Source organism: Nannobrachium achirus, assembly GCF_963921795.1.
Source record: "Nannobrachium achirus genome assembly, chromosome: 1".
Classification (NCBI taxonomy): Eukaryota; Metazoa; Chordata; class Actinopteri; order Myctophiformes; family Myctophidae; genus Nannobrachium; species Nannobrachium achirus.
Genome location: NC_137810.1, coordinates 44,385,694 through 44,412,765, shown reverse-complemented (window position 1 = coordinate 44,412,765; position 27,072 = coordinate 44,385,694). Strand labels below are relative to the sequence as shown.

At 43.3% G+C, this 27,072-nt stretch overlaps 1 protein-coding gene across 1 annotated transcript in view; it reads left to right on the top strand.

The window, feature by feature from the left end:
• Positions 1-27,072, top strand: part of LOC308293462 (receptor-type tyrosine-protein phosphatase S-like) — a 300,110-nt gene that overhangs the window by 251,686 nt on the left and 21,352 nt on the right. Inside the window, exons 17-20 of the mRNA XM_080735995.1 lie at positions 2,976-3,063; positions 5,630-5,842; positions 8,075-8,241; positions 12,535-12,650. Coding sequence (XP_080592121.1) covers positions 2,976-3,063; positions 5,630-5,842; positions 8,075-8,241; positions 12,535-12,650 — 584 coding nt within the window. The remainder of the gene's footprint in view (positions 1-2,975; positions 3,064-5,629; positions 5,843-8,074; positions 8,242-12,534; positions 12,651-27,072) is intronic.

Below are 27,072 nucleotides of genomic sequence, written 5' to 3'. Positions count from 1 at the left end.
CACACAAACACACACACACACACACAGTCAAATTATCACCTCGCACTCCAAACACGCTCACGTTATCTCTCTCTCTCCTCTCTCTCTCGAACAGTCACCAGTCAATCAATCACAAAAACACTCTCTCAAACACGCTAACACACACACACACACACACACACACACACACTCCCAGTCAAATTCTCACCTCACACTCCAAACACGCTCACGTTATCTCTCTCTCTCCTCTCTCTCTCAAACAGTCACCAGTCAATCACAAAAACACTCTCTCTCTCTCTCTCTCTCTCAATCAATATTTCAAATCTATCACTAGCTCTCAATATACTCTCTCTGTCTGTCTCTCAAAGCCAACCTACTCCCAACAACCAGGTTGTGGGCGGAGAGCAGTATTTATAGGGCCAGGTGGTGTGATTTTTGTTTACATGAAGTGACCTATAGAACACAGCCAAGTGTGTTGTTTACCTTACTGATCCTATAGAAAAGACCCAACACTTGTTGTTTAGTTTATTTGACCTAGAGATGACACGCAGGAACATAATAATTTGGATCACGTGGTTTAGTGTTCACAGTATGTATAAGCACATGGACCCTCACTCATAGGTTGCACAGGAGCGCCATCTGGTGGATTCCAGTGGAAAGCTTATCTCGTTCATGGACGAGTTAGATAATGTTGGCTCAGGAGCATTGTTTTTCTTAACTCGTCCCTGAACGAGTTTGGCTCGTTAAGTGTTAAGAGTGTGCAAATGGAACCGAATGGATCCCTCTCAGAGTCTATGAATTAATGAAATTAATTAAGTTTAAGGACCACAGATCTTGTGCAGTGGCCGTTTGGGCTGTGCCCACCGTTCGGGCTGTTGGGAACGCGTGGTCGACTTACAGATCGGGCCGGCCTCTGGAGAACCGCTCATCCAGTTGACTTCCCACTCTACACTATACACTTCCTGGGGCCCTTAGCAATACTCTCGCCAAGTGTGAGTTGATTGCATGAATTGTTTTGGAAGGAAAGTAATACATACAGGCAAGACACTATGGGCCCTATTTTCATCCATGCTAAACCCTAAACCCCAAAACCTATATTTTCAAAACATTTGAAAACACTTCAAATTGCCGATCTACATCGACATGTAGTGAGCTTGTAGATCAGATATTTGAACTATCAAAATTGTAAAAAAAAAAAAAAAGAAAAAAAAGAGGCAGTTTAGGGGTTTAGCTTGGCGAAAATAGGGCCCCAGATGCCTTAAGAGGAGCTTTCTCCACTCCATGGTAACAACATGGAACTATACCATTCCCCTGCTGTTGATGGAGACATCACATCAAGTGTTCATGCCTGTTCAAGAAGAGACACTGAACAAACACCTCCTCGGCATACAACCCCATAAAGCTCAAGGACATTCAATCATACACGAGTTCAGTTCCTGAGCAGCTGCACATCAGCGATAGGCTCTCTGAATGTCATTCACAAAGCCCAAAAAAAAAAGGAATTTCGTATATTGTCAATATCGTAAAGCACTTGGAAACACATTCTAGTATGTGCCACAAATGTGTCTCGTGAACGAGGTGGTTGTTGTATAGTAGTAATAATAATCCATATTGGACATTTCATACACAGAATGCAGCTTTACAAGTGGGGTATGAGTAATACTGGAACACATTCAACATTTTGTTGGGAAGAAACCTCTTATCTGCATATTTTAACCTTTAAACCTTTAAAAAGTATTTTTTTTCCTTCTCGTAAATTAATGCCCTACTTGATCATACTACAACGTCACACAACAGTATCAAAAGTAGCAGATCCACAAGCTTGAAACGTGGCTCGAAGCGACGTGTTTTGAGCTTGGCGACCTTTTGCTATTTTTTTATTTGAATCCTGAAAAGTAACAGTTTTGTACATGTGAGGTTTCCACCTGACAGAGACAAATAATAATCCATATAGGACATTTCATACACAGGATGCAGCATTACAAGTGTTGTGCGACCAGTAGTACTGGCACACATGCAACATTTCGTTGTTGTCGGGTGGAAACCGTTCGTTTTGTACATATCATCTAAAAGAATACTAAACTAGTGAAAACAGCCGATCTACAAGCACACAACGCCTCGCATTGCGAGGCGTTGTGTGCTTGTAGATCTGCTGTTTTCACAAGTTTTGTGCAACGCTCTTGTATGATGAAGCAGGGCTTTGCTTTACCAAAAAACATACACATCTGAAACTCGGAGATACGAGGTTTCTGCCCGACAGTGACGATTTGCTTTATTATACTCGTGAGGAAATTAGCTTTGGATGCAGCACTGCAGCAACAACACAATGGAACAAGACAAACACACAGTAATATAATAACAAGCACGGAATGCGGCAGTACAACCACTACACTTGTTGCAATTACTGAGCTCTCAAGAGTCTGATACAGTCTATTGTTGTACTTAATGAAAGCCAGGGACGGGTTAGGGTGTTATTGTACGGAAATAGCATTTCTAAAGGCTTTTCTGATTCGCTAGCTAGACAGTAGAAGCGGATCGAGACGGGAATCGTGATTACTGGTGTTCACAAAAAAGCACCACATAGCTCATATCTCCAGCCACAATTCAAACCCAAAATATCATTCTCTGCCCTGGCTGGTTGAACTACCTGGAACATCGCCATACAAATTAACTTTATTGATGTGTGTAATACAATAGTTCATGTTGATCGTGCGGATTAAAACAAAAAGTGTAAAGTTATTAAATGTGTCAGACTTATGAAGCCTAAAAACAGAAATTAAAATTGTATTCATATATTTAAAAAGTTGATCTAAAGCTTGGGCATGTAGATCAGCTATATATTTTTTTTTGTGTGTGAGAAATTACAGATAATATGGACAATTAGTTTGACCAAAAGCCTATGCACAAAATAGGGATGTTAGGGTGAAAGTGTTTGGTAGATTCTTACTGTATTCTTTGCTATTATTGATAGATGTATTTGTATGACTATATTTCAGGAACTGGTATGTGGTCGTGGTTCCACTAAAGAGAACCTCAACGAGCGTCAAGAACCTGAAGAACCCAGACGAGATGGACATGGAAGAGGTAAGATTGAGCTATATTTCTTTTACTTGTAACAGAATATTTCTACGTTGATGTATTGATTGATACATTTACCACACATTAAAACCAGGAAAGCATAGATTTGTGCGTTGGCTATTTATAAAATAGCAGCTCGCAACACATCTGCTATTTTAGATTTTTTTTTTTTTAGATTTTTTTTTTTTTTGGAAAATCTGTTAGAACTACTGGTTTAAAAGTCATCCGTAGAATGGGCCTGGGGTCTTTTAAGTGAGACATTCAGAGTGCTGCACACCAGAGCACACACATCCACAGTTCTGGGTGTAGATCTGGCTGGCTATGCTAATTGGCATGTAATGGAGAGAATTACATTGTAAGTCGTACACTTCCCAGAGCTCCTCTCAGGGTCACCTTGAGAAGCTGCTCGGTGCCCGGACTCCCTATTGGATTTGGGATTACACACGCTCACTTCAATCCACTCAGTCAGTGCACACCGCTCTGCGTTTGTGTGCGTGTGTGTGTGCATGCGTGTGTGTACTTCAGTGGTGGAAAAAGTACTCACATTTTTTACTTAAGTTAAAGTATCAATACTGCAATGTAGAAATACTCTGTTACAAGTAAAAGTCCGGAATTGAGTAAAAGTACAAAAGTGTTGGCATCAAGATGTACTTAAAGCACCAAAAGTAAAAGTACAAAATGTACGCAACGTGTTGTGAGCTTGTAGAACTGCTATTTTCAAATAGCCTAGGTTATAAAATAAGGCTAAAGTGGGAAATGTATGTTTTTAATATTATAATTTATAACTGCTAAGAAACTAGTAACTAAAGCTTTCAAATAAACGTAGTGGAGTAAAAGTACAATATTTGGATCCGAGATGACCACTGGTGTGTTTAGTAGTATGCAGGGGTGAGATGCCATGGGCTCGCGTGGGCTCGGCGAGCCCACACTTATTTTGCTGCACGCACGTGCGCCTCATATGCACACACTAATTAACAATAAAAAAACACTAATTAACAATAAAAACAACGTGCGCGCATGACGTCATGAATTTAGAGGACCCACACTTCTAAAATCCATATCACACCACTGGTAGTAAGGGTTAGGGTTGTCTGGACTGTGGTAGCCCTTCTCCAGGTATTCAGTGGGCCTGTCTCTCTCTCTCTCTCTCTCTCTCTCTCTCTCTCTCTCTCTCTGGGTCCTTTGTAGTTCATAGTGAAAGGTGCAGGCTTATCAGTGGTGACTGGGGGCTTACGGTACTGTTTAAATGTTTTACATTGTCCTCCCGGGGGGACAGAAAGAGTTGGAAGTTGAATTTGGGTAGAGGAGCTGTCTCTACCGGTTTGTTTGGGATGTGCGTGCATTACTCTGGACTGTACTGTATTTTTTGTGCAGAATCAGAATGATCAAAGTGAAGCGATAGAAGTGTTTGTGTTACGTGATTCAATTTGACTCCAACCTTAACAAAAAAACGTGTAAGCACACCAAATTCTGAGCAAGATCTTACTGGAGGAATTATGGAAGATTATGAGATTAGAATCTAATTGCAGATAATGTTCTGGGGGTTATTGAGATTGACGGATGGATGGATAGAGGGGCATCGGATGTCAAATTAAAGTGATGAATTAAAAAGTTTTTCTTTTTTTTTTCTCACTTGCATTATACAAGTACAAGCAGCAAAATAATTGTTATATCATAATTATACGGAGGCACAGTTCTGCAGAACAAGTCCGACCAACTTTTCGCTGCTTGAACTTCTATTACGCGTCTCTCGGGTGGAAACCTCATGTCCAAAGCTTTAACTTTTTTTTTTTTTTAAGATTTGTTTTTTGGGCTTTTTTTATGCCTTTATTGATAGGACAGTAGACTGACAGGAAATGGGGAGAGAGATGGGGAATGACATGTGGCAAAGGTCGTCCAGATTGGGATGCCTGCTGGCGACGCCAGCAGGCATCATAGCCTAGTATGTGGTATGCGCCTTGACCACCAGGCCAGCGGGCGCCCCCAAAGCTTTAACCTTTTAGGATTCAAATTCAAAAATGGCAAAAGTAGCAGACCTACAAGCTCGAAACGTGTCAGATCTGCGACTTTTGATACTTTAGTGTGATGCTGTAGTATGATCAAGTAGGAACGATAAGTACTGTACTGTTAAGTGGCAAATACAATCCTTCATCAGTTAAAATAGAAATAGTCCTTTGAACACTTAAAACAGACGTCCACATTGTGTTTGTGTTCTAACCCAGTGGTTCTCAACCTGTGGGTCGGGACCCCCAGGGGGTCCCCAAATTGACAATTTAAGGACTTTTTAATACCTCTAAAATGACAAATTAAACACTGGCAAAATATTAGAGGCAGAAATTGTGAAAATAGCCGATCTACATGCTCACAACGCCTCGCAACACGAGGCGTTGTGAGCATGTAGATCGGCTATTTTCACAATAGAACTGTGAAATATAATGCCTTAACTCGTAGTGCTCATCGGGGTGGGGGGTCCCTAGTTAAAATATGATTATTTTTGGGGGTTGTGGCCTAAAAAAGGTTGAGAACCACCACTGTTCTAACCTGGTACTCCAATCCGTTCTCCTCCCATCAGCTGTTGAGGGAGGTGGCCCCCAAGCGGCGCTCTCGCCGTCAGCTGGCCCAACTGGACCAGAAGAAGCCCTTCATCACGGCCTGCTTCAGGCAGCTTCCGGTCAGCTTTGTGGTGGGGACGGACACCCGCCACAGCATCTGTGAGAACAGGCCGCTGGAGGCCGGCCAGGAGTACGTCTTCTTCCTGCTGGCCGAGCTCAACGCCACAGCCGGGGTGAGTAGAGAGTAGAGACAGGGATGGGCCCTCCTCCACCTGGTGCTATACTATTACTGTGTGTTTAATTGTTTTACCTGTACTGGCTGCAATAACAGTAGGTCTACTGCTCTGTACCTGGTTTGGGTTTACTTGGGTCAGCGCTGTTTAGTTCAGTGGACTAAACCAGTGGTTCTCAAACTTTTTGGGCTTCAGTACCCCCTTCTCCTGATTGCTGAATCCAAGTACTCCCTTTAATCGACAACAACATATTGACTAGAAAATACTGACATCAAAAGTCCAGTTTTTAAGCCTATTTTCTATTCAGTAAGAGTAAAGTTCTTGCTTAATTCGGTTTAAGGCTTTATACAGAGCAGCTCGTTCACATATATTTGTCAATGTTTTATCATTAAACATAACAGTAAAATAAATGTTTGCATTTTCTCTCAAGTACTCCCTGTAGTACCTCTGCGTACCCCTAGGGGTACACGTACCCCCATTTGAGAAACACTGGACTAAACAGTCCACTGGACTGTTAGACTAGACTAGTCTAGTCTAACAGTCCACTGGACTGTTAGACTAGACTAGTCTAGTCTAGTGCATAAGAGAAGACAAAATATTGTTATTCCGGATTTTTCAACAAATCCTGTACCAGATATTTCAAAAAAATCCCAGATACGGTATATTTATTTAAACAAATATGTGTTATTTCTACGAATCTTCCCGCAGCCACACATCAGTATGACTGCACAATGCCCCCGACACTATTCCGACATAACGGTTGGATCAGCGGTGCGACGTTAGGTGTGAGGGACACACATAGCGGCCCGAACCTCTAGTGTTTCAAAACTAGCAGAGCTACAAGCTTGTTGAATTGCACTACAAAAGTAAAACATTTTAGGGAACCTCAATGGTGTACTGACTGTCTTGCAGACATGAAGCTTCCTTACTGAATCTTCTGAAAGCTCTGTGTTCCCTCACTGTTGTCTCTGTCTTCTGCTGTACCTTCGCATCGATGTAGGATATCTCCTTCAGGAATTGGAGCAAACTTTCACAACTCCGGCTAATATAATTTTAATCATGGATCAACGTAACCTGCATTTATTATTGCTGTTTTTCAGCAAACTGACGCCTCCCATGTCGAATATATTACCATAGATCGACAGTCACTAATTATGAATAATTTCAGACTCAATGATTTTGAGGTGTAAAGGTAATATAGATTTATCACACGCAGAGGCAGAGAGCGAGAGTGCAGGTAATAAACAGTTGCAGATTTCCAGATCAAACTGGTCACTGGGCAAATTTGTCTAATTATGTGTTTGCCTGTAACCAAATATTCCAAATATTGTTGTTGTTTTGACAGTTTTAGATGTAAGAGAAATGCAGCTCAACAATCCTCTAAGTGTCTTTATTCCTGAGACAGGGCTACATATCTTTATTTAAATAATTCTATCGATTCCTTTTTTCAATTAATCAAATGGTAGAGAAGCGTGTTTTGAATTGATAATTTATTTTATTATCAACTAGTCTCATTAACCACTTACAAGGGTGTTTCACTTTTAAAACACCTAAAACACCTTTTAAAAGATGCCTTTTGAATTTGAATTCAGCCTGGTAGCTTTTTTTTTAACCCATTTAGGTCTAGAATTATTGAATGCTTTAACCAGTGAAAAATAGCAGATATACAAGCTCACAGCGCGGCACCGAGTGCCGCGCAGCGAGCTTGTAGATCTGCTATTTTTGAAAAAGTCGTGAAAATGTGTGCAAATCTTTGACTATATATATTTTCAAAGCGAACATTTGTAACTCAAATTTTGCTTCTGTGTGGTCCCTGGAACTAAATATTTTGAGATGGGGGTCCGTGGCCAAATAAATATCATTTTGGGGGTCCTTCACATGAAAAGGTTTGAGAACCACTGACATAGTAGTCTCTCAAGAACAGACTAACTGAGCTCCAGCTAAGTGAAAAGGACCTTTTCTTTGACGATGGCTGGCCAGATTGCTGACATAGAAACATAGGTTTTTCAAAAAGTCTTAGAAGGATTCAAAAGATAGAATCGGGTCAAAATTCTAATTTTCACGATTTTTCAAAAATAGCAGATCTACAAGCTCGCAGTGCGGCACTTGTGCCGCGCTGTGAGCTTGTATATCTGCTATTTTTCAATAGTTAAAGCATAAAATAATGATACACAATAAATAATATGTACCCGTTCTGAATGGGTTAAACAACATATTTGTGTGTGTGTTCAGAAAATGTTTGCGACCAGCCCGTACACGGACACGGTGATCACCCCAGAGATGGTGGTGGACCCCATGCCGGTGGAGACGGGCGGAGACGGCCTCATATGGGTGGTTGGCCCCGTCCTGGCCGTGGTCTTCATCATCTGCATCGTCATCGCCATCCTCCTCTACAAGAAGTGAGTTGTCTTATGGGAAATGCAGTTTGTTTTTAATTGTTGTGTTGTAAATGTAGAGTTGTTGTAGTGGACTTGTCTTTTGGACTGCAAAACATGAAAAGAATGCACTGGTTCGGCTTAACCGCTTAACGGTACGGTAAGTGATATTTCTTTGCTGAAATAAGTATTAAATAGCTCTATGTTTTGATAGTAGTCATTGCTATTTGTTCAATTACAGGGGTATCCCTGTCTCTCCAGCTCTGTTGTAAACAGGATAGCAAATGTATTCAATCAGGATAGAGAACTCATGCAAGATAAATGATGACACAAAGAAATTAACAGAATAAATTGGAACTGGAACACTATAACATTTAAGCTGATAAATGGGTACTCCCATTTGTGTTTATTAACTCTTTTACTGCTTTATTTATTTATTTGTGTCACTGCCATCAAAAGTAGCTTAAAAGTAGCTTACCTTTGCGATGTTATAAAACATTATCCATCCATTATTTTAAAACTAATTATTTTGGAACACTCAGACATAACTGTAATCGAGCCAAACTGACTGCAGGGGGCAGCCACATGCAATGAATGAATGTGCAAATGGCCCTTCCCTCGCCCCGTCGCTCAGCGCATAGAAATACATTTTCTAGATCAGGTCCACAGAAAACAGCCAGGAAGTGATTTAGCCATGCATTGTTGTTTATGTGTGGTGGAGATTTGAGAGCAGGGTTATGGGAGCTGTTTTTACTGTACACACCCGCGCCACCCCTCATCATCTTACAGTGCTCAAACAAGGTAAAAGAGCGAACGAACAAGCGTTCGTATTGGCGAAAGTAACCCGCCAGAATGGGGCGTTAACGTACATAACGGTTAAAGAGTTAAAGAGCTGGAGAGACAGGGAGACCCCTGTCACTGAACAAAGATTACTATTGCAAAATTGTGCTCTAACCTTTTAACAAAAAAAAAAAAAACAAAAAAAAGTGTTTTAACCAAAGAATATCACTTACACTACCTTTAATTACTTAGTCTTGCACAAAATATAATGACATGCCAAAAATAGGGATGCCATTCAACAGTACCATCGATAATTTAGATGGTCTCCTACTGTCTGTGGAGTGAATACTGTTAAGTTTGGTTGTTTCAGTCAAATATTCACAGTTTGAATTATTTGGCTGTACTTAGACTTTTAAATTGTGACAGTTTATTTAGGATGTTAATGGGGGAACTGCATGGTGAGCATGCTCTGGCTGGTGTTTCTGTGGTCTAGCATGAATGTCAAAAAATAAATCACAAAGTTGTTGCATGTAAATGTGCAGTTGTCCGGCAGAAACCTCTTATCTCCATATTTAGTTTTTTAGTTTTTTTGTGAATTACTCCAGATCATAATACAGCGTCACACATCAGCATCAAAGGTTTTGTGCCCCGTTTCAAGCTTGTTTTGAATTTGAATCCTGAAAAGTAACAGTTTTGGACATATGAGGTTTCCACCCGACAGATGATATTTGCTCAAGCATTGTACTTAAGTAAATAGCACAATCAAATCAATACTTTATACCACTACACCTCAGAGGTAAATATTGTGTTTTTACTCTTCTACAATTATGATGCCATATACAGTATTACATGTGACATCAGGGATCTCCATATTATATTATACAGGGACAGACAGATACCGAAATGTCCATATATGGGCATAAAAGCGACACAGCCAAACAGACAAATACAGAGATCCCATATATGGGAATAAAAGTGCCCTATCTCAGTGATGTTACTAGGTTTTCAATGTAATGGGTCCCGGGACCCACAGGTGGTCATTCAAATGGGTCCCAGGAAAGTTTTATGAGTCCTCAATACAATGTTTTCGAGCGCTGTGAGCTTGTAGATCGGCTATTTTCAAAATGTTTGCCTATTTCTTATATTTATTTTACAATTTGGCTAATGTTTGAACTGTTTTGAACTACTAAAACTACTAAAACATGTGCCCCTAATGAATTCGGGCGCGCAAAATGGCGTCGGACGTCGGTGGAATCAAAACATTGATGTTTCTATCGCCTGTTTAAGACTTTCTACGTGGATTTTATTTGTGTTAAGTAGGATGCTTTCACCCATGAACAATGGTGGTGTATGTGGAATTTTAAAATGTTTTTCTTTTACCGCAACCCGGTAAATTATTTTAACATGGACTCCAATGGAGGCGCATCCCCGGGACCCCAGGACCATGACATGAATGAGTCCCTGGGTGACTTGAATGAGTTTTTGATGCGGGATGCGCACGTAATGACATCACTGCTATCTTATAGACATCGTAAAACATAACATCGTCTCCTTCTCTCTGTTTTGCAGTCAGTTGTAGTTTTAGTCAGCCTCTCAGACTACAAGTCCCAGTAGGGTTGAGTAGCGGAGTTAGAGGTCAAGCGGATTGGTGGGTTCTCTAACTGGCGTTGTGTACAAGCTGCTGCTATCAGGTGATGAGCCAGGCCTGTCAGAGTGACCTTGCCTTATACAGTAGTAGCGCTGGTCTTAGTGGTTAGGGAGAGTAACATCTCTCCTTGGATCTGTCTGTCTCTCCTCTTTCTCTCTCTCTCTCTCTCTCTTTCTCCTCCCAACTCTCTCCATTTTCCCCTCCATCTCTCCCTGGTGGACAGTGTTCCCCGGGCCTGTCTTTGGTCCTGACGTTCCCTTACTAACCCCGCACACATACACAAACAGAGACTCACACACACACACATGCACGCACACACACACACGCACACTCACACGCACGCACACACACACACACACAGGGCTACAACTATCGATATCAACTAATCGAGTGACCAACCATTGCTTTATATTTCGAGATAATATGCGTCACGATTCTGATTTCTTCGAAACTTTTTACATAATAATGACATTCCTAAAAATAGGGATTGATCATTAATCGCGAATGTCATTAGCCATTCGTCACACGCCTGTGACAGACAGACAGACAGACAAACAGACAGAGACACCAACTTAAACACAGTCACATGCTAGCATTTACTTCAATAGACACACACACACACACACACACACACACACACACACACACACACACACACACACACACACACACACACACACACACATACACACACACACACACACACACACACACACACACACACACACACACACACACACACACACACACACACACACACACACACACACACACACACACCCTCTCCAAATGCTGATGAGCTTTATCTTGTGTGTGTGTGAGCTCAGAAGCAGCCCCTGTGAATTTTAAACTGTTCTATATTGATCTGTGTCTTCTTGCCTCCCCCTCCCTCCCTCCCTTCCCTCCCCCCTCCCCCTCCCCCTCCCCACCTCCGTTGCGGTGTGTTCTTTCCCCCTCTCTCTCCCGTCTGTCTTTGTGTATTTATTTGATTCCTTCATTGCTTGCTTGTGGAAACAGCAAACCTGACAGGTAAGGCTTTAGCTGCTGTTTTATTGCATTTTTTCTTTTTTACAGCAGGAGCGGAAAATAAGCTGTCTCAGCATAAAATATGCTTTTAATTAGTCCGAGGGTGGAGGAGGAGGGGGGTGGAGGAGAAAGCTGGCACACTAGATATGCCTCCTCAACTTCCCACTTCTTCCATTTTGCTTTCGCCCGAGCAGTCTTTTTGTTTTCTTATTTTTTCATGCTTTATTTCGGGTAGGATAGTGTAGTGTAGAGGGACAAGTAACTAAGGGCAGAGGAGAGACATGCTAGACCAGGGGTTGGGCGACCTTGGTCATGGGTGATCACTGGCGCACACAAACATTTTGTCAATTAAATTAGGTCCCCTCATATCTGTATGCAAATAAGTCCCGCACATGATTCTACATTCATTCAGAGTCTGGGAGATAGGTGGGGTTATGATATTGCTATCATTTAGGAGTCTAATCCTAAATGATACCGTATCAAAGATTTCAAAAGAAGGGGAAAAAAAGAAAGGTTGTTATGTATATGGGTAATCAAAGTTATTTTTATGTGGTGTCATAATTAAACTTAAGGTTAACTACGGCACATCAAGAAAACAAAAACATGTCAAAATGGTTCCTGGCCCTTAGGCTAGACAATGTGCAGGAGTCGGATCTGAACACAGGTCTTTGCACTCACAAGGAGCATAATAATGTTCTCGTCTCAACGTTTCTTTGCCTTATACGAGAGCTGCGGTGTTGCTTACGTGTATGTATGTCTGTGTGTGGGTGTGTGGGTGTGTGAGTGAATGCTTGCGCCATTCTGTTCACGACATCGCTGGCTAATGATGTCTGTCTCGTTTTTTTTCTCCCCATCTCTTCCAGCCGTAAAAGAAAGGAGTCGGAGCCTCGCGCCAAGTGTCTGCTGAACAACGCAGACATCACGCCGCACCACCCCACCGACCCCGTGGAGATGAGACGCATCAACTTCCAGACGCCAGGTACGCCAAGGACGCAAAGTCTGTATAGAAAAGATATTTTGTAAGCTAACTAAATTGACTTGTAAGCAACAACACAGGGTAATCTAACGACAGTATTTGCCGTTGGTTTAAAAACCTTGCTTATGTAAAATGTCACGGGACAAAAGAGAGAATGTTGACCTGTGTTTGTGTCCTTGAGACAAATGTTTTGCAGTCTTGTGGGTTTTTACATGCAAGAGTAACACTATACCCTGCCTGTAACTGTACGTACTTCACTAGCATAATGAAGACGGAGCAACACACACACACACGCACGCACACACACGCACACGCACACACACACACACACACACACGCACACACGCACACATACCTCACACAAAGCTTCTTGTTGATGTTGATTTCATACCATACTGTATGGTATCTGTGCCTTCCTCCATACCTACCTACTCACCATTAATTGCGTTTTTATACCATTTAACGACCGATACAGTCCAATACTCACCTTCAGAATTAAAGGAGAATTCCGGACGAGTGCTTGTTTTACCGTAATCTGATGTTATTCCATCCATTAACCAGTCGTAGAGGCGTGAGGGGAAAAAAGTCCATTTCTAGCGCGTGTTAACCGGAGGGGGTGGGATTTGGCGGCCGTTCGCCTTTTTACAGCAACCCATTATTGACAAAACTCTGGGGATACTTCTCCACCATTATGAAGGAGAGATGTAAACAAGAAAAAGGAATTGTCGAGCGGTACAAATAAGCGATTTAGCGTAAAATCCCACCGCTCGCGGTCGAAGCTGCCGAAGACTCGAGATGGGATATCATAACATCAGATTAACTAGTCCGGAATTCTCCTTTAAGAGGAACACTCAGAGCAATTTACAGTGAACCACCATCAGCAGCATTTCAGTGCCATTGTGTGGCTATACCCAAGGACATTATGTCATCTTTTTGTTGGGCTGTATTTTTGCTCTTTTTGTTTTTGTTTTTTGTTTTTTTTGTTTAGTTTTTTCTGTTCTTGGCGGACCATTGCTTTCTGGTTTGATTGTGTTGTGGGTACAGATCACATCCTGAGCTCTCCCGGCATTAAGACTTAGATCTCCCTCAGATCCCTGTCTCATTTCGTTGTCGCTGGGCAGAAACCTCATATCTCTCAAAATGTTGTTTTATTTTGTATTTTATTTCTTCTCTCTTCGTACAGTAGTGTGAAAAAGTAGCAAAAATAGCCGATCTACAAAGCAAGCTCACGACGTGTCTCATCGCAGCGTGCCGCAAGCTTCTAGAGGAGCTCTTTTTGCTATGAAAAAATAAACGAATGGGTTTTAGTGAATAGTGACGGTTTTGGACAAACAAGGTTTCTGCCCGACAGCGACGATTTACTCCGGCTTCCACTGGCTGAAACCCAGTCTGACACGTTTCCTTTCTGTTCCTGTTCAGCTCTGCTCTGTCTCTCTGTCTCTTGGTCTATCTGTCTATCTGTCTATCTGTCTATTAGGGATGGGACGACAAACGTTATTATCGTATATCGTGATAAAAAAACACTCACGATAATCGTATCGTGGATATTTAATTTATCGTGAAATCGTCCTCCGTCATGCACTGGGTTCAATTCACCTTTTATTTGACGAGCTGCATATCCGATACCACTTAAACCCGCTGTAATTGGTAAAAGGTACTTACGATACTATAAGATAGATAACTATAAGATACTATACGTACTTAATACAGTCTTTTTTCACTGTCTATCAAATGTCTTTGCCAAAAAATAGCCGATCTACAATCTCGTTGTGAGATTGTAGATCTGCTATTTTTTTGGCAAATGCTCCGCCCCTGGATAATGGATGTTGGGGAAATTTTGATTATCGCTATAATATCGTAAATCGCGATTTCTTTGGTCACAATAATCGTGATATGAAATTTTCATATCGTCCCATCCCTACTGTCTATCCGTCTTCCCTTCAACCTGCCTGTCTGCCCGTCAGTCAGGACGAGCGCGACAGTGCCGACCTCGTCAACAGACCAAAGTCGGGGGAGCCTCCGTTCGACTTCCATCGTGCTTTCTCTCTCTCTCTTTCTCTCTCCTCGTCTCCTTGGGTTTTTTTCCCCTTCCTCAACCTGTCTTCCAGCCCCCCCCCCCCCTCCCTCCCTCCTCCCCGGCTGTCAGTCAGTCAGCCAGGCATCTGTCAGTCTGTCCTTATCAATCTTGCATTCCCCGTCACAAAGCGGCTCACGTTTCAAAAACGCCAGAGCTGCCTAATCTCCTGCGCCGCCTCGAGAGCCACGCCGCCCGCTTCGCCTTCTGTCCTCTCAGATCTGTGTCTGGGAAGAAAGAAAAGAAGAAAAAAGAAAAAAACGACCGGGCTCTCCCTCTTTCTTTCCACGGGAGGAGAGTCTGCATTGTAAACGGACTGGGAATGGAAGATGTATACTGTACGTGCGTGAATGCACATAATATCAATCGCAGTTCTTCACGCACATGATGCTTATTGGCTTATGCACGTGCACTCGCACGTGCACACGCAGATGCTCAAACTCACAAGGCCACGCATTTACCTGCATTTATACACGCGCACACACACACAGACACACACGGACACGCATACAAAGCCCGTCCTTATCTGCTGAGAGAGGGACAGAGAGTGAGCGAGAGTAAGAGAGAGAGGAGGTTGTAATGGTCTCCCTGCCTCTCTCGTCCTCAGCTGCCCTCCCCTCCTTGAATAATAGAAAACCTTGTTACCTCCTTTCTGTAACGCACGCACACACACACACACACACACACACACACACACACACACACACACACACACACACACACACACACACACACACACACACACACACACACACAAAACACACACACACACACACACACACACACACACACACACACACACACACACACACACACACCTCTAAGCCCAACCTGAATCTTTTCCTACTTGTAAGCCTGACTCCTCCAAATCTTAAAAAAAAATTTTACCACAAAACATTTCGCGTGAGGACTAGGACAATGGTGAGGACATGAGGAGATGTACGATATTGGCTTTTTTGACGTTATCCGATTTTCTGATATTGTCCAAGTCTTCATTTACTATTCCGATACAAACCGATACCGATATTCAGTATGCAGGCTTTTTTTCAGCAAAGCTGATGTCAGGTAACAACATCACATTATCTCACATTATGACATTTTTGCCTCATTTTAGCTACATTCATGCAGGCTCAGAAATGCTGAAACCCAACAGCTGTCTAAAAAAAAAAGAAAAAAAAATACCGATATTTAACAATATTCAATTTTTATGTCAATATTGTAATTGCAATGTCTGTTTCTCAAACTCTACAATGCTTGTGGGCATCATCTGGTTCTCACTCACAACTATAGGTAATACATGTACAATCACACACATACACACACACACGCACAATACACACACATTAGTTCCCGGACACACTCTCCGCCACGCCTTAATTCTACACAGATAAAGCGCTAGCCGGGCTTGGTTGACAGCCTCCTCAGACCGTGGACCTTCCAGAAGGATGTTCGCGGGGCGATGTCATTATCTTCTGCAGCCCGGATGGAATTTAATTTGAGCGGACATTTTAGCCCAATTAGGCGAGGCGCTGAGCATCCGCGAACATCCCCATTAGCTAATAGCGGCCATTGTTCAAACGAGCGTGTGCTTAAGCCACCCCCCCCTTCCCCCCACACCCCCACCGAGGCATATGCCTTTTACCGCACTGTGTGCTCACTGACCCCAGTGCTGGTATAACAATGAAATATGCTTTAGATTAGGTATTCTATAGGGGGAGTTAGACTACTAGTGTGTGTGTGTGTGTGTGTGTGTGTGTGTGTGTGTGTGTGTGTGTGTGTGTGTGTGTGTGTGTGTGTGTGTGTGTGTGTGTGTGTGTGTGTGTGTGTGTGTGTGTGTGTGTGTGTGTGTGTGTGTGTGTGTGTGTGTGTGTGTGAGCAAGTCTAATTTGCGTGTAAGCGGGAGTGTGTAGTTTGTGTTGGGTGTGTGTGTGTGTGTGTGAGTCCCTACTTTGCATGTGCATGTCCGTAGGTCACACGACATCCTGCCAGTAATTTCCCATGATTCCTGGGGGGTGCGGAGTGGCGTGTGCTCTTCATTAAGTCCATCGAAGCCCAGGGCTAAACGGCCCAGCTAACGAAGCTACAGCGTATCTCTCTCTCTCTCTCTCTCTCTCTCTCTCTCTCTCTTTCTCTTTCTCTCTCTCTCTCTCTCTCTCTCTCTCTCTCTCTCTCCATTCCTCCTTCCTTCTCATTCTTGCATATTCTATTAGGAGAAGTGGTTCTCAAACATTTTCATGTCAAGGACCCCCCAAATGAATATGAACAGTATTTGCCCGCAGAACCCCATTGGAAAATATCTTGAGCCAGGATACCGCCCCCCATGCATACACAAATTCTGCTTTTAAAATGTTTCGAAAATATTCCAAATTGTTCACACATTTTACTGGGGACCCCCTGGAGCTGCCTCAAGGTTTTTTAAAACATACTGTAATATACTAGCCTGAATTGACATTTCGTTTCACTCCATTATTCAGTCTGAAATCGCCTCCATCTGCAGCAGTTTCTGGGATTGGCCTTGCCAAAGAGGCAGTCTTCTGTGATTGGTTCACCGCCTGACCAATCACAACAGTAGCAAAGCAGATGACATAGTTGTTATTGGTGTTGTTATGTGGCTGGCTAGCCTGTTGCTTGCTACTTGCTAACCAACAAAAAAATTCATGGGTTCAATTTGTAGTCCTACAGCGGCCATGTTGAGGACCAACACAGGTGTTTCACTTGTCTGATTGGCATAGAATTAATGTTCTACATCAATCAGAACACCTGTGTTGGTCCTCAATATGGCCGCTGTAGGACTACAAATTGAACCCATGAATAGGAGCGCTATTTTCAACCGAGGAAAGCCTCCTCAATGAGAGAGTCACCAGACCCCTGAATCGCCTAAAACATATGTTTAAAGGGGCGTGGCTAGCGATTCATGGTCTGGAACCAGGCTACATACAGTATATAAAAACAAATGTGCTGCTCGAGTATGTTATTAATCGAAAAAGTAACTGTTAGAATAGTAATCGCTACACGTACCTAAAACACACACACACACTTGCATGTGCGTGCCAGTGATGCATCGGCAGCCTACTTATCTGCCATTACAGGAAGCAATAACGGCAATCGTGTCTTCCCACCCAGTTATCTCCAAACCACACACTCACGCGCAAACGTATGCATATACACGCATCAATTAACAGACTCAACAGACAGACACTCCCAAATAACACACACACATACATTTGCACAAATACACACACACACACACACACACACACACACACACAGGGCAGCTTCCTGCTGAGATGATTGGCGTGCGTAGACAAGAGAAGTGGACCCCCCCCCCCCCCCCCCCCTGCCGACAGCTGTAATTAGTCATTGTCACAAATCAATTAGAAAGGAAGAGATGAGACGTCTTCATCTCCCCCTCCTCCTCTCTCATTATGTCTGGCCTATGATTATTAATTGACAAAATAATCAATTCATAATCTATCGCTACTATGGGCATGTATTATAGGCGAGAAGTTGTTCAAGCGCACACATCCTGAGCTGGTACATTGGCTGTCCATAGTGCAACGAATAAAAAAATAATACCGGTAATTCATATTTAAAAAAGAATACAAAAAAGCGCATCTCAATTATTCAACTAATGAAAAGAAACGATTATTTTATAGAACTGTCGCGCTGCGCTGCCCTTGACCAGCCTACACTCGTACCGCGTTCGTAATGGCACTTCATGGCCACTCTGGGGTGAATCCCAGCAGTGCTTATACACTACACCGGCCGTTGTGAATGCATATCTTTGACTATTGTGCTTCATCGATCACGGGGAATGTAATTGGAAAGCCTCGCGGGGAGATTCCTGAAATCGATTTGATAAAAAGCCTCTTCCCTATCCTCATATCCTAAACAATTACCATGAGAGTGCAGTGCACACACACATCCCATCCGGCCCCCGGCTCGTATTTTCCTTCCACTTCTGTGTACTGCCATCCCCGGGCAGGGGCGTCACAAGGAGGGGGGAAAGTGGGACTGAGTTACTAGGGCCCAAGGTGGAGGGGGCCTTAATTATTTTATACTTTAGCTATTGAAAAATAGCAGACATACAAGCTCACAGCACCCGCGCTGCAAGCTTGTATATCTGCTATTTTTGAAAAGTCGTGAAAATGTGTGCAAATATTTGAATATATGTATTTATTAAGCGAACATTTGATCTCAAATTTTGCTTCTGGGGGGTTCCTGGAACTAAATATTTTGATATGGGGGTCCGTGGTCAAATACATATTATTTTGGAGGTCCTTGACATGAAAAGGTTTGAGCAATTAACACTGACATAGAAACATAGGTTTAAAAAAAAAAAAAAAAAAAAAAAAAAACTTTTATGGAACCAAAAATGTATGGGATCATTTTAGGCTTAATATAATCGGGTTAATTTATATTATGATGTCTTTCTTACCTATTTAGAAGACATTTATTGAATCGTGTCAAAAACATTCAAAGACCTGCACAAATTTTCACAGTTTAAAAAAAATAGCCGATCTACAAGCTTGCAGCGCAGCACTCGGTGCCCCGCTGTGAGCTTGTATATCTGCTATTTTTCAATGGTTAAAGCACAAAATAATACATAATAATGCGTTCCGATTCATGGGGGGCCCGCAGTGAATCCTTGTACCCGGGGCCCAGAATTTGGTGCGACACCCCTGTGTCCCTGGGGGGACGTCGGTTCGGAGGCCACGCTTTCTCTACTCTGTTCAGGCAGACAACAACGGCGACAACAAAACCCGGCGGTATTTACCTGGACGTGTACACACATTATCCAACTAGCGTTCTCCCACTCACTCATTCATTGCCTGGAGGCGAAGCAGGCATTCTTCCTTCCTTTCTCCGGGGGGGGGGCGCTCGCTGAGGCAGAACCACCGTGGCTTGCATCTCACCTCTTGCCTCCACACACACAACCAGGTGTGTTTCTCATCATCGCAGATGGTTCCTTTTTTCAGATCCACCCCTCCCCCCTCAGACAAAATAGCTGAGAAACCCTGCCTGTGTGTGTGTGTGTGTGTGCGTGTGCGTGTGTGTGTGTGCGTGAGCGTGCGCTATGCTAGGGATGGGACGGTAAGCGATATTATCGTTTATCGTGATAAAAAACACTTGTAATAATCGTATCGTGGAGATTTCATTTATAGTGATATCGTCCTCCGTCATGCACTGGGATCAATTCACCTTTTAAACCCTCTATAATTGGTAAAAGGTACTTATAATACACGTACTTCATACAGTCTTTTTTCACTCTCTACCAAATCCCTTTGCCAAAAAAATTGCCGATCTACAAGCTCACAACGCGTCGCGTTGCGACGCGTTGTGAGCTTGTAGATCTGCTATTTTTTGGCAAATGTTCCGCCCCAGGATAATGGATGTTTTTTGGCAAATTTCCGCCCCAGGATAATGGATGTTGGAGATATTTTGATTATCGTGATAATATCGTAAATCGCAATTTCTTTGGTCACGATAATCGGGATATGAAATGTTCATATCGTCCCATCCGTATAGCGTGCGCGCGAGGCATGTGCGGAGTCATTGAATCCCCTTCCCTCCAGAGCGGAGCGGACAGTTCTTTGAACTGTCACAACATTCCTCGGTCCCATCAGCTCCGGCTCCACAGCTGTCAGACGGCGGTACGGGAGCGTTTTTCCACACCTTTCACTCCTAATGCCTCAGCGCCGAGCCACGGGCAGACAAAAGAGGCCTTTCAGGCTTCATTTTTCGCGGAGGAAACATAAGCCGCCTTTAGCCCCCCCCCTCCACCTCTCAGCCTAACCAATCCCCCCCACCCTGCTTTCCTTTCCTTTCCTTTCCTTTCCCCCTCCTCCTCCCCCCACCTCATAACCTGTTTCTCGTTCGTCTCAACAGAACTCCTATAAACCGCTTGTCCATGGGAGCTCTGACTCGGGGGGTGGGGGGTGGGGGGCGAATTGATTTTCTTATCCCCAGATCTGGACAGCTGTTGACATCCAGTGGGGGGGGGGGGGGGGGGGGGGGGTTGGGGGGGGGAGGGGGGGGCTGACAGACAGGGAGACCACAAGAACTGACTGACACCAGTGGTGGACCAAGTAGGCTGCCTCAACCCCCAGCACTTGATACTCGGTCAACTACAAGTGAAAGTTGCTCAGTCAAATTTGGTGTTGAGTTAATGTGTTGGAATAGGCTACTTGCATTTTTTCAAAAGTACATGCTTTATGCTTATAAAAAAATACATTTTTTATTTATTATCGATGCATTTTTTTAAAATGTAGTAGCCTGTAAAAATGAAAAAGAAAGAAAAAAAGATAACTCAAGTATTATCGTCGTTGTCGGGTGGAAACCTCGTATCTCCAAGTTTCAAATTTGTACGTTCTTTCGCAAAGTAAAGCCCTGCTTCATCAGACAAGGCTGTCGCACAAAAGTAGTGAAAACAGCAGATCTACAAGCACACAACGCCTCGCGGTGCGAGGCGTTGTGCGCTTGTAGATCGGCTGTTTTCACTAGTTTAAATCATTTTTAAAATGATAAATGCTAAACGAACGGTTTTGGACATACAAGGTTTTCACCCGACAACGGCGATGTGCAGATACTCAAGTAAATGTGCTTTTACTGTCCACCACTGACTGACACCCACCATGGACCACACTGTTTTGATTGGGGTCCATGATTGGAGGGGGAGGGGGTCGGGCTGGTCTGGAGCGGAGCTGAAAGTATTCAGCCTACTTTTCGCCCTGTTTGTCTTGAAGTCTTGACTTCAGAGCCGAGTCTCAGGCCAACCCCGGGCAGGACCGCAACCACTTAAACACCATTATGGTTGAGCGGAGTCCCCCAGGGCTCTATGCTAGTGTGGGGAAAGCTTTGGCGGAAAATAGCAGATCGATAAGCTCAGCGAAAGCGCTCCCCACAATATGACTGCTGGGGTTTAGGTTAAAAGTTCAATGTCGACCATCGACCCCGAGTGAAAGACAGTGTTTATACTACAGTACAAGTGATTAATGTATTACATACTTGTGTGTGTGTGTGTGTGTGTGTGTGTGTGTGCGCGCGCGCGCGTGCGTGCGTGCGTGCGTGCAATCTGTTCGCCTTTCATCATTTTTAATCCATTTAAGGATTTAATTTGACATTTTGCCTTTTCTGTTCGCATTTCAGCTTGAAAAAAGAACAACAAAAAAAACGACAAACAAAAAAAAAACAGCTTGTTGTCCCCTTATGTTTGCGTTTCTTTACAGATTCTGGTCTGAGCAGCCCTCAGAGTGAAGCTGAGTTTGACTATGAAAGTTAGTCCCCTCTGCATTTAAGTAGCTCTTGTGTTTTTTGTCTCCCAGCTGTTTTTTTAATTTTTATTTTGTTCCTATTATTTGCCAGCACTGCTCGCCCCACTTACAAAATACATGATTTGCATTTGTTGCATTTTATTCCTTTGTTTTCCATGACGCAGCAAAAAAAGCACTAATTACCCCCCTTTTTTTCTTTTTGTTTAGTTTGGTTGTCATTTTATACTGGCAACCCAACGGGCTGTTGGTTTGTTTCTTTGATTTATTTAACCTTGGTTGGATATGTCAAGTCATCATGATATTCACACACGGGCTGTTGTGCTTTGCATTAATCCACCATGCTGTTAGATCAGTGGTTCTCAAAGTGATGTGAGGGGGGGTCCAGGGACCCCTCAGGAGTCCTTGATGGGGTTTCAAATGGACCCTTGCAGGGTCTGTCACTCTGAGTCCTTGAAATGAATGAAAAACGTTTGAGAACCACTGCTGGTATAAAACGTCTCCCATCACTGTTGCTGATGTAGAGAGGAGGGATGCAGACACTTTCCTCCTCGTCCACTTTCCTCACCTCCTTTTCTCACTCCCTTGCTCCCTTCCTCCACTTCCACCTCCACCTCCACTGCTCCTATATAGCAGTGGTTCTCAACCCAGGGGGCTTAATGTGAAACGTTGTTTTCTCTCTCAATAGTAAACAAAACAATATAAAGTTTAAGTGTATAGAGGGTATCTGAACATTTCTAAAGTGACAATTTAAAGACTTTTTAATTCTTCTAAAATGTCAAATTTGACATTGGCCAAATTTTCAAATATTATCGAAATTGTGAAAATAGACGATCTACATGCTCACTCAGATCTGCTATTTTCACAATAGAACCGTGTCATACAAAATGTAATTCCTCAACTCAGTGAGGGTGGGGGGTCCCCAGTTGGGGTCGCGGCCTGAAATGGTTGAGAACCACTGCTATACTGTATAGATGGCGGAACCGTTCAATGGAGTTCAATGGGCAGGGCACCATCTTGAGTTTTTCACTATTGCTTTCAATGGGGTGATGTCACATTCTCTTACCAGATTCAGATGCGACCTTTTCTGGATCTGGATTCAAGACCCACTTGAAAATCTAGAAAGTGTTCGCCAGCTCCCCTCCTATCCAGGGCTGGTTCTAGGATTCTGGTGGCTCTAAGCAAGAATTTATTTTGGTGGCCCCCCAAAACCATTGGTGAAAGTGGCTTGAAGTTCTTGCCGGAATGAAAATCAGGGACACCTCTTCGCCACACGGCCGAATTTTCTCCAAAATGCATAGAAAACTTTTCCGGCACAGTTATACCTAACACTCCCAATGCAACCACAACCAACAATTTTTGGTTGTGATGTCCCCCCTCCCAGCAGAAACCGGCCCTGCTACCATCTGACCACTTAACCTAGCAGCTACTGTAAGTGGTCAGATGGGTGGGCAAGAGCATGTTTATTTTAATGATCAATCAATCGATTGTGTTGACTGGGGCCGGAAAGGATCAATGGAACTAAAGGTAGTATCATTAAGGGTCGTTTCATACCGTTATAAGGAGCCTAACTAATTTCGGTTTGGGAGGACGCCCCGACCCGAAATTATTTAGGTTCGGGGGGAGTTCATCCATACTTTCTTAACGGCTAGTGCCCAAGTCGCTTGTAAATATTGGAGGTCCGTGGCATGACGACGTTTGTGGCCGATGAATGAGCGTTGCAGGGCGGATATACATATCTGACTTGCCCTCGCGCTGCACACTGAATGACTGGAGGTCCAGTGAGTAGCAGCTCCAGCAGGCAGCAGCACCAGCGGGGTCTCTTCTCTCTCTCTCATTCACTCTCACAAACGCTCGGCTCGAGCTCTGTCAAAAACATTTAATCTACAAGCTCACATTATAGACGTGCCGCCTCCCTTGCTGCATGCATGTCATCACGCAGTCACACAACTCGTCGTGGAAAAAAAAAACATATCAACACGGAACACTAGCAATTAGCAAAGTTGTGTTTAAGCTCTTCTTTTCTCTTTAAAACGGTCGGCGACGCGTTAGCAGCGATACACGCAGCAAAGGCGTGTGTGTGTGTGTGTGTGTGTGTGTGTGTGTGTGTGTGTGTGTGTGTGTGTGTGTGTGTGTGTGTGTGTGTGTGTGTGTGTGTGTGTGTGTGTGTGTGTGTGTGTGTGTGTGTGTGTGTGTGTGTGTGTGTGTGTGTGTGTGTGTGTGTGTGTGTCGCGCGCGCCTCCCAGTCCACCACTCTTCGTCTCCAGTATCCACTCTCTGATGCCCAATACACGGCCACACAAGCATTTGGAAGTCGGCGTGTCTCCCACACAAACGACGGCTGTTTCCTTGGATTCACAGCCGAGAATATGAACGTGAAGCCGGGATGAATGAATGAGAAGACACCGCTGAGTACCGAAATTAAGTCGGGAGGTCACAACATTTCGTCAGCACCGTAGAGCCGAATTTAGTCGGTTGACGCCCCCCCGAACCGGGGGATGCGAACCATATTTGGGTTCGCCTACTGCCGAACCGCAATTAGTTAGGCTCCTTATAACGGTATGGATCGACCCTAAGTTCCTGTTTATCGATATCACAATGAGAACTCATTTAGAGATGAAAGAAAAAAAGACATATCGCCATTTTGTTTACATTCATTATTTGAATATTAATATTATATTATTCATCATTACACTCTTAGTGTTTTGGCGGTTATTCGGGGGCCCACTTGCAATATCCTTACGGTCCACCAGTGGGCCCCGGGCCTCAGGTTGGGCATGGTTACTGTAGTAGGGTCTTTCCTGTGCTTGCTGATAACAAGCGGAATTAATGAAAGCAGCAGCAGATGACGGCTTCGACATTTTGATCAACCCCCCCCCCCCCCCCCCCCCCCCCGTCGAGAAACCAACATCAGAAAAAGAAAGCCAGGGTTTTCTGTCTTCTGTCTCTGTGCTGCTCTTTTTTTTGTCTTATTCTGTTCTTTTCTTATCCCAAAGACAAGTGTCTTCCTTTTATATGTAAATAACCAAAACATCATAAACAGCCTTTGTCATACCGGCTGGGTCTATAAAAAATAATCATTATTTCTCGGGCGCATCGGATGCCGATCGCGGGGAGATTGGAAAATGCGTAATTAGACGGGATGTATTTTTTTTTGTTCTCCGCTCGTTGATCTCGCTCACTGATTGCAGAGGAAAAAGACATTAGGAAGGAAGGGAAGAGCCCGTGTTTGAATAGGAGAAACAGGGAAATGAAACGTGCACGTTTGGAGGGGATGGAGGGTTGATGAGAGCTAAGCTGTGGTGGACACGGGCGTCACAAAGAGGGGGAAAGTGGGACTGAGTTTGAGTTATTAGGGCCCAAGGTGGAGGGGCCTTAACTGCTTTAGCTATTGAAAAATAGCAGATATACAAGCTCGCTATTTTTGAAAAGTCGTGAAAATGTGTGCACATTTTTAAGCGAACATTTGTAACTAAATATTTTGAGATGGGGGTCCGTGGCCAAATACATATCATTTTGGGGGTCCTTCACATGAAAAGGTTTGAGCACCACTGACATAGAAACTTAAGTTTTTCCCCAAAAAAAATCTTAGAAGGATTTAGAAGACAGACATTTATAGAATCATGGCAAAAATATTCAAAGACCTGCAAAATGGTTAAAGCACAAATAATGCATAATGCGTTCCCATTCATGGGGGGCCCACAGTGAATCCTTGTACCCAGGGTCCAGAATTTGGTGTGACACCCTGCATGGGTGGACATAATACTCAACCCCAGTACTCGAGTCAAAGTATAGTGATTTTTATCTGGTCAAATATTACTCCACTACTCCATCAAATTTGTAAGGAATACTACTAGTATTCAATGTAGGCATTACTGATGAATTGAGTACAATGGACCAAAATGTAATGGTTTTCCTTTTAGCATGATCTTTGACTGTACTACCTGTACTGTTAATCGTGATAGTTAAGCATCAAATTAATTCAATCGATCAATCAAAAGTACAAATATCAATGCATTGCTGTATTAGAATTGCTGTTCCGAAAGATTTAACGATTTTCCAGAACAGTGAAGATAGCCGATGTCACAAGTATTAAAGTCACAAGTATTAAAAGATACAAATGCACAAGCAAATAGAATATGAGTACAGCTTTAAGTAGCCTAAATGTACTTAATGTCCATCCCTATGGGGGAAGGTGCACACGGGGGGGGGGGGGGGGATATAACAACATGTCCTTGAGTGCCTTTGCGTGTGGAGGACAGGTTGCGGCGACGGGCTTGTTTGAAATCAAATCCCCTTCCTGGGTAAACAACGCATGGCACTCACTGCACACAAACCGACGACAATATGGATAAGAAAACAAATCGGCCGCAATCGACTCGTTTTCTTTTTTTTTTTTTTGGCACGGATGGGCGACGGATGGAATAGTAGATCAAGAGCGTGATGGCCGAGAGAGTGAGATGGAGAGAGAAAGAGAGAGAGACAAATACAAACAGATGGGCTTTGCCACAGTGTAAACACGCAAGCGTATTGCGTCGGGGTTATGTTGGTGTAAGGTTGACAATGATGAAAGTTTTTTTTGAGGGATGAAAGCGCTTCACAGTAAGAAAAGTATTCAAATTGTTTCCCAAAAACTCTCGAGCAAAAGTTTTAAGTAGCCTCAACCCAGGCTTTACACAAACAATGCATTGTTATACCTCTCAGGTCTTGGGCTTTTCGCAATGCATTGTGGGTATGCGTATACAGTACATGATTGTAAACAGTCACACGCGGTATACAGCCATGCATAAACATTCAATACCAACTCCGATGAACTGTTGTAGCAGGTATCTAGCCACACACAAACGCACACATGCACACACACAGAGAGAGACAGGCATCCATACTCTCACAGATAGACACAGAGGCATGCACACAGACGGAAAACAAACATTCTTTGATCTCCATTCTCAAAAGTCGCTCTTGTTTTCTCAAGGAGAACCAGGCCTCTCATTTGCATACCATTTCCTTGCTGTCCGCTGGAAACTCGTATGATCCCACAACAAGCTGCACTTTTTAATTATTTTCCAAAAACCCATTT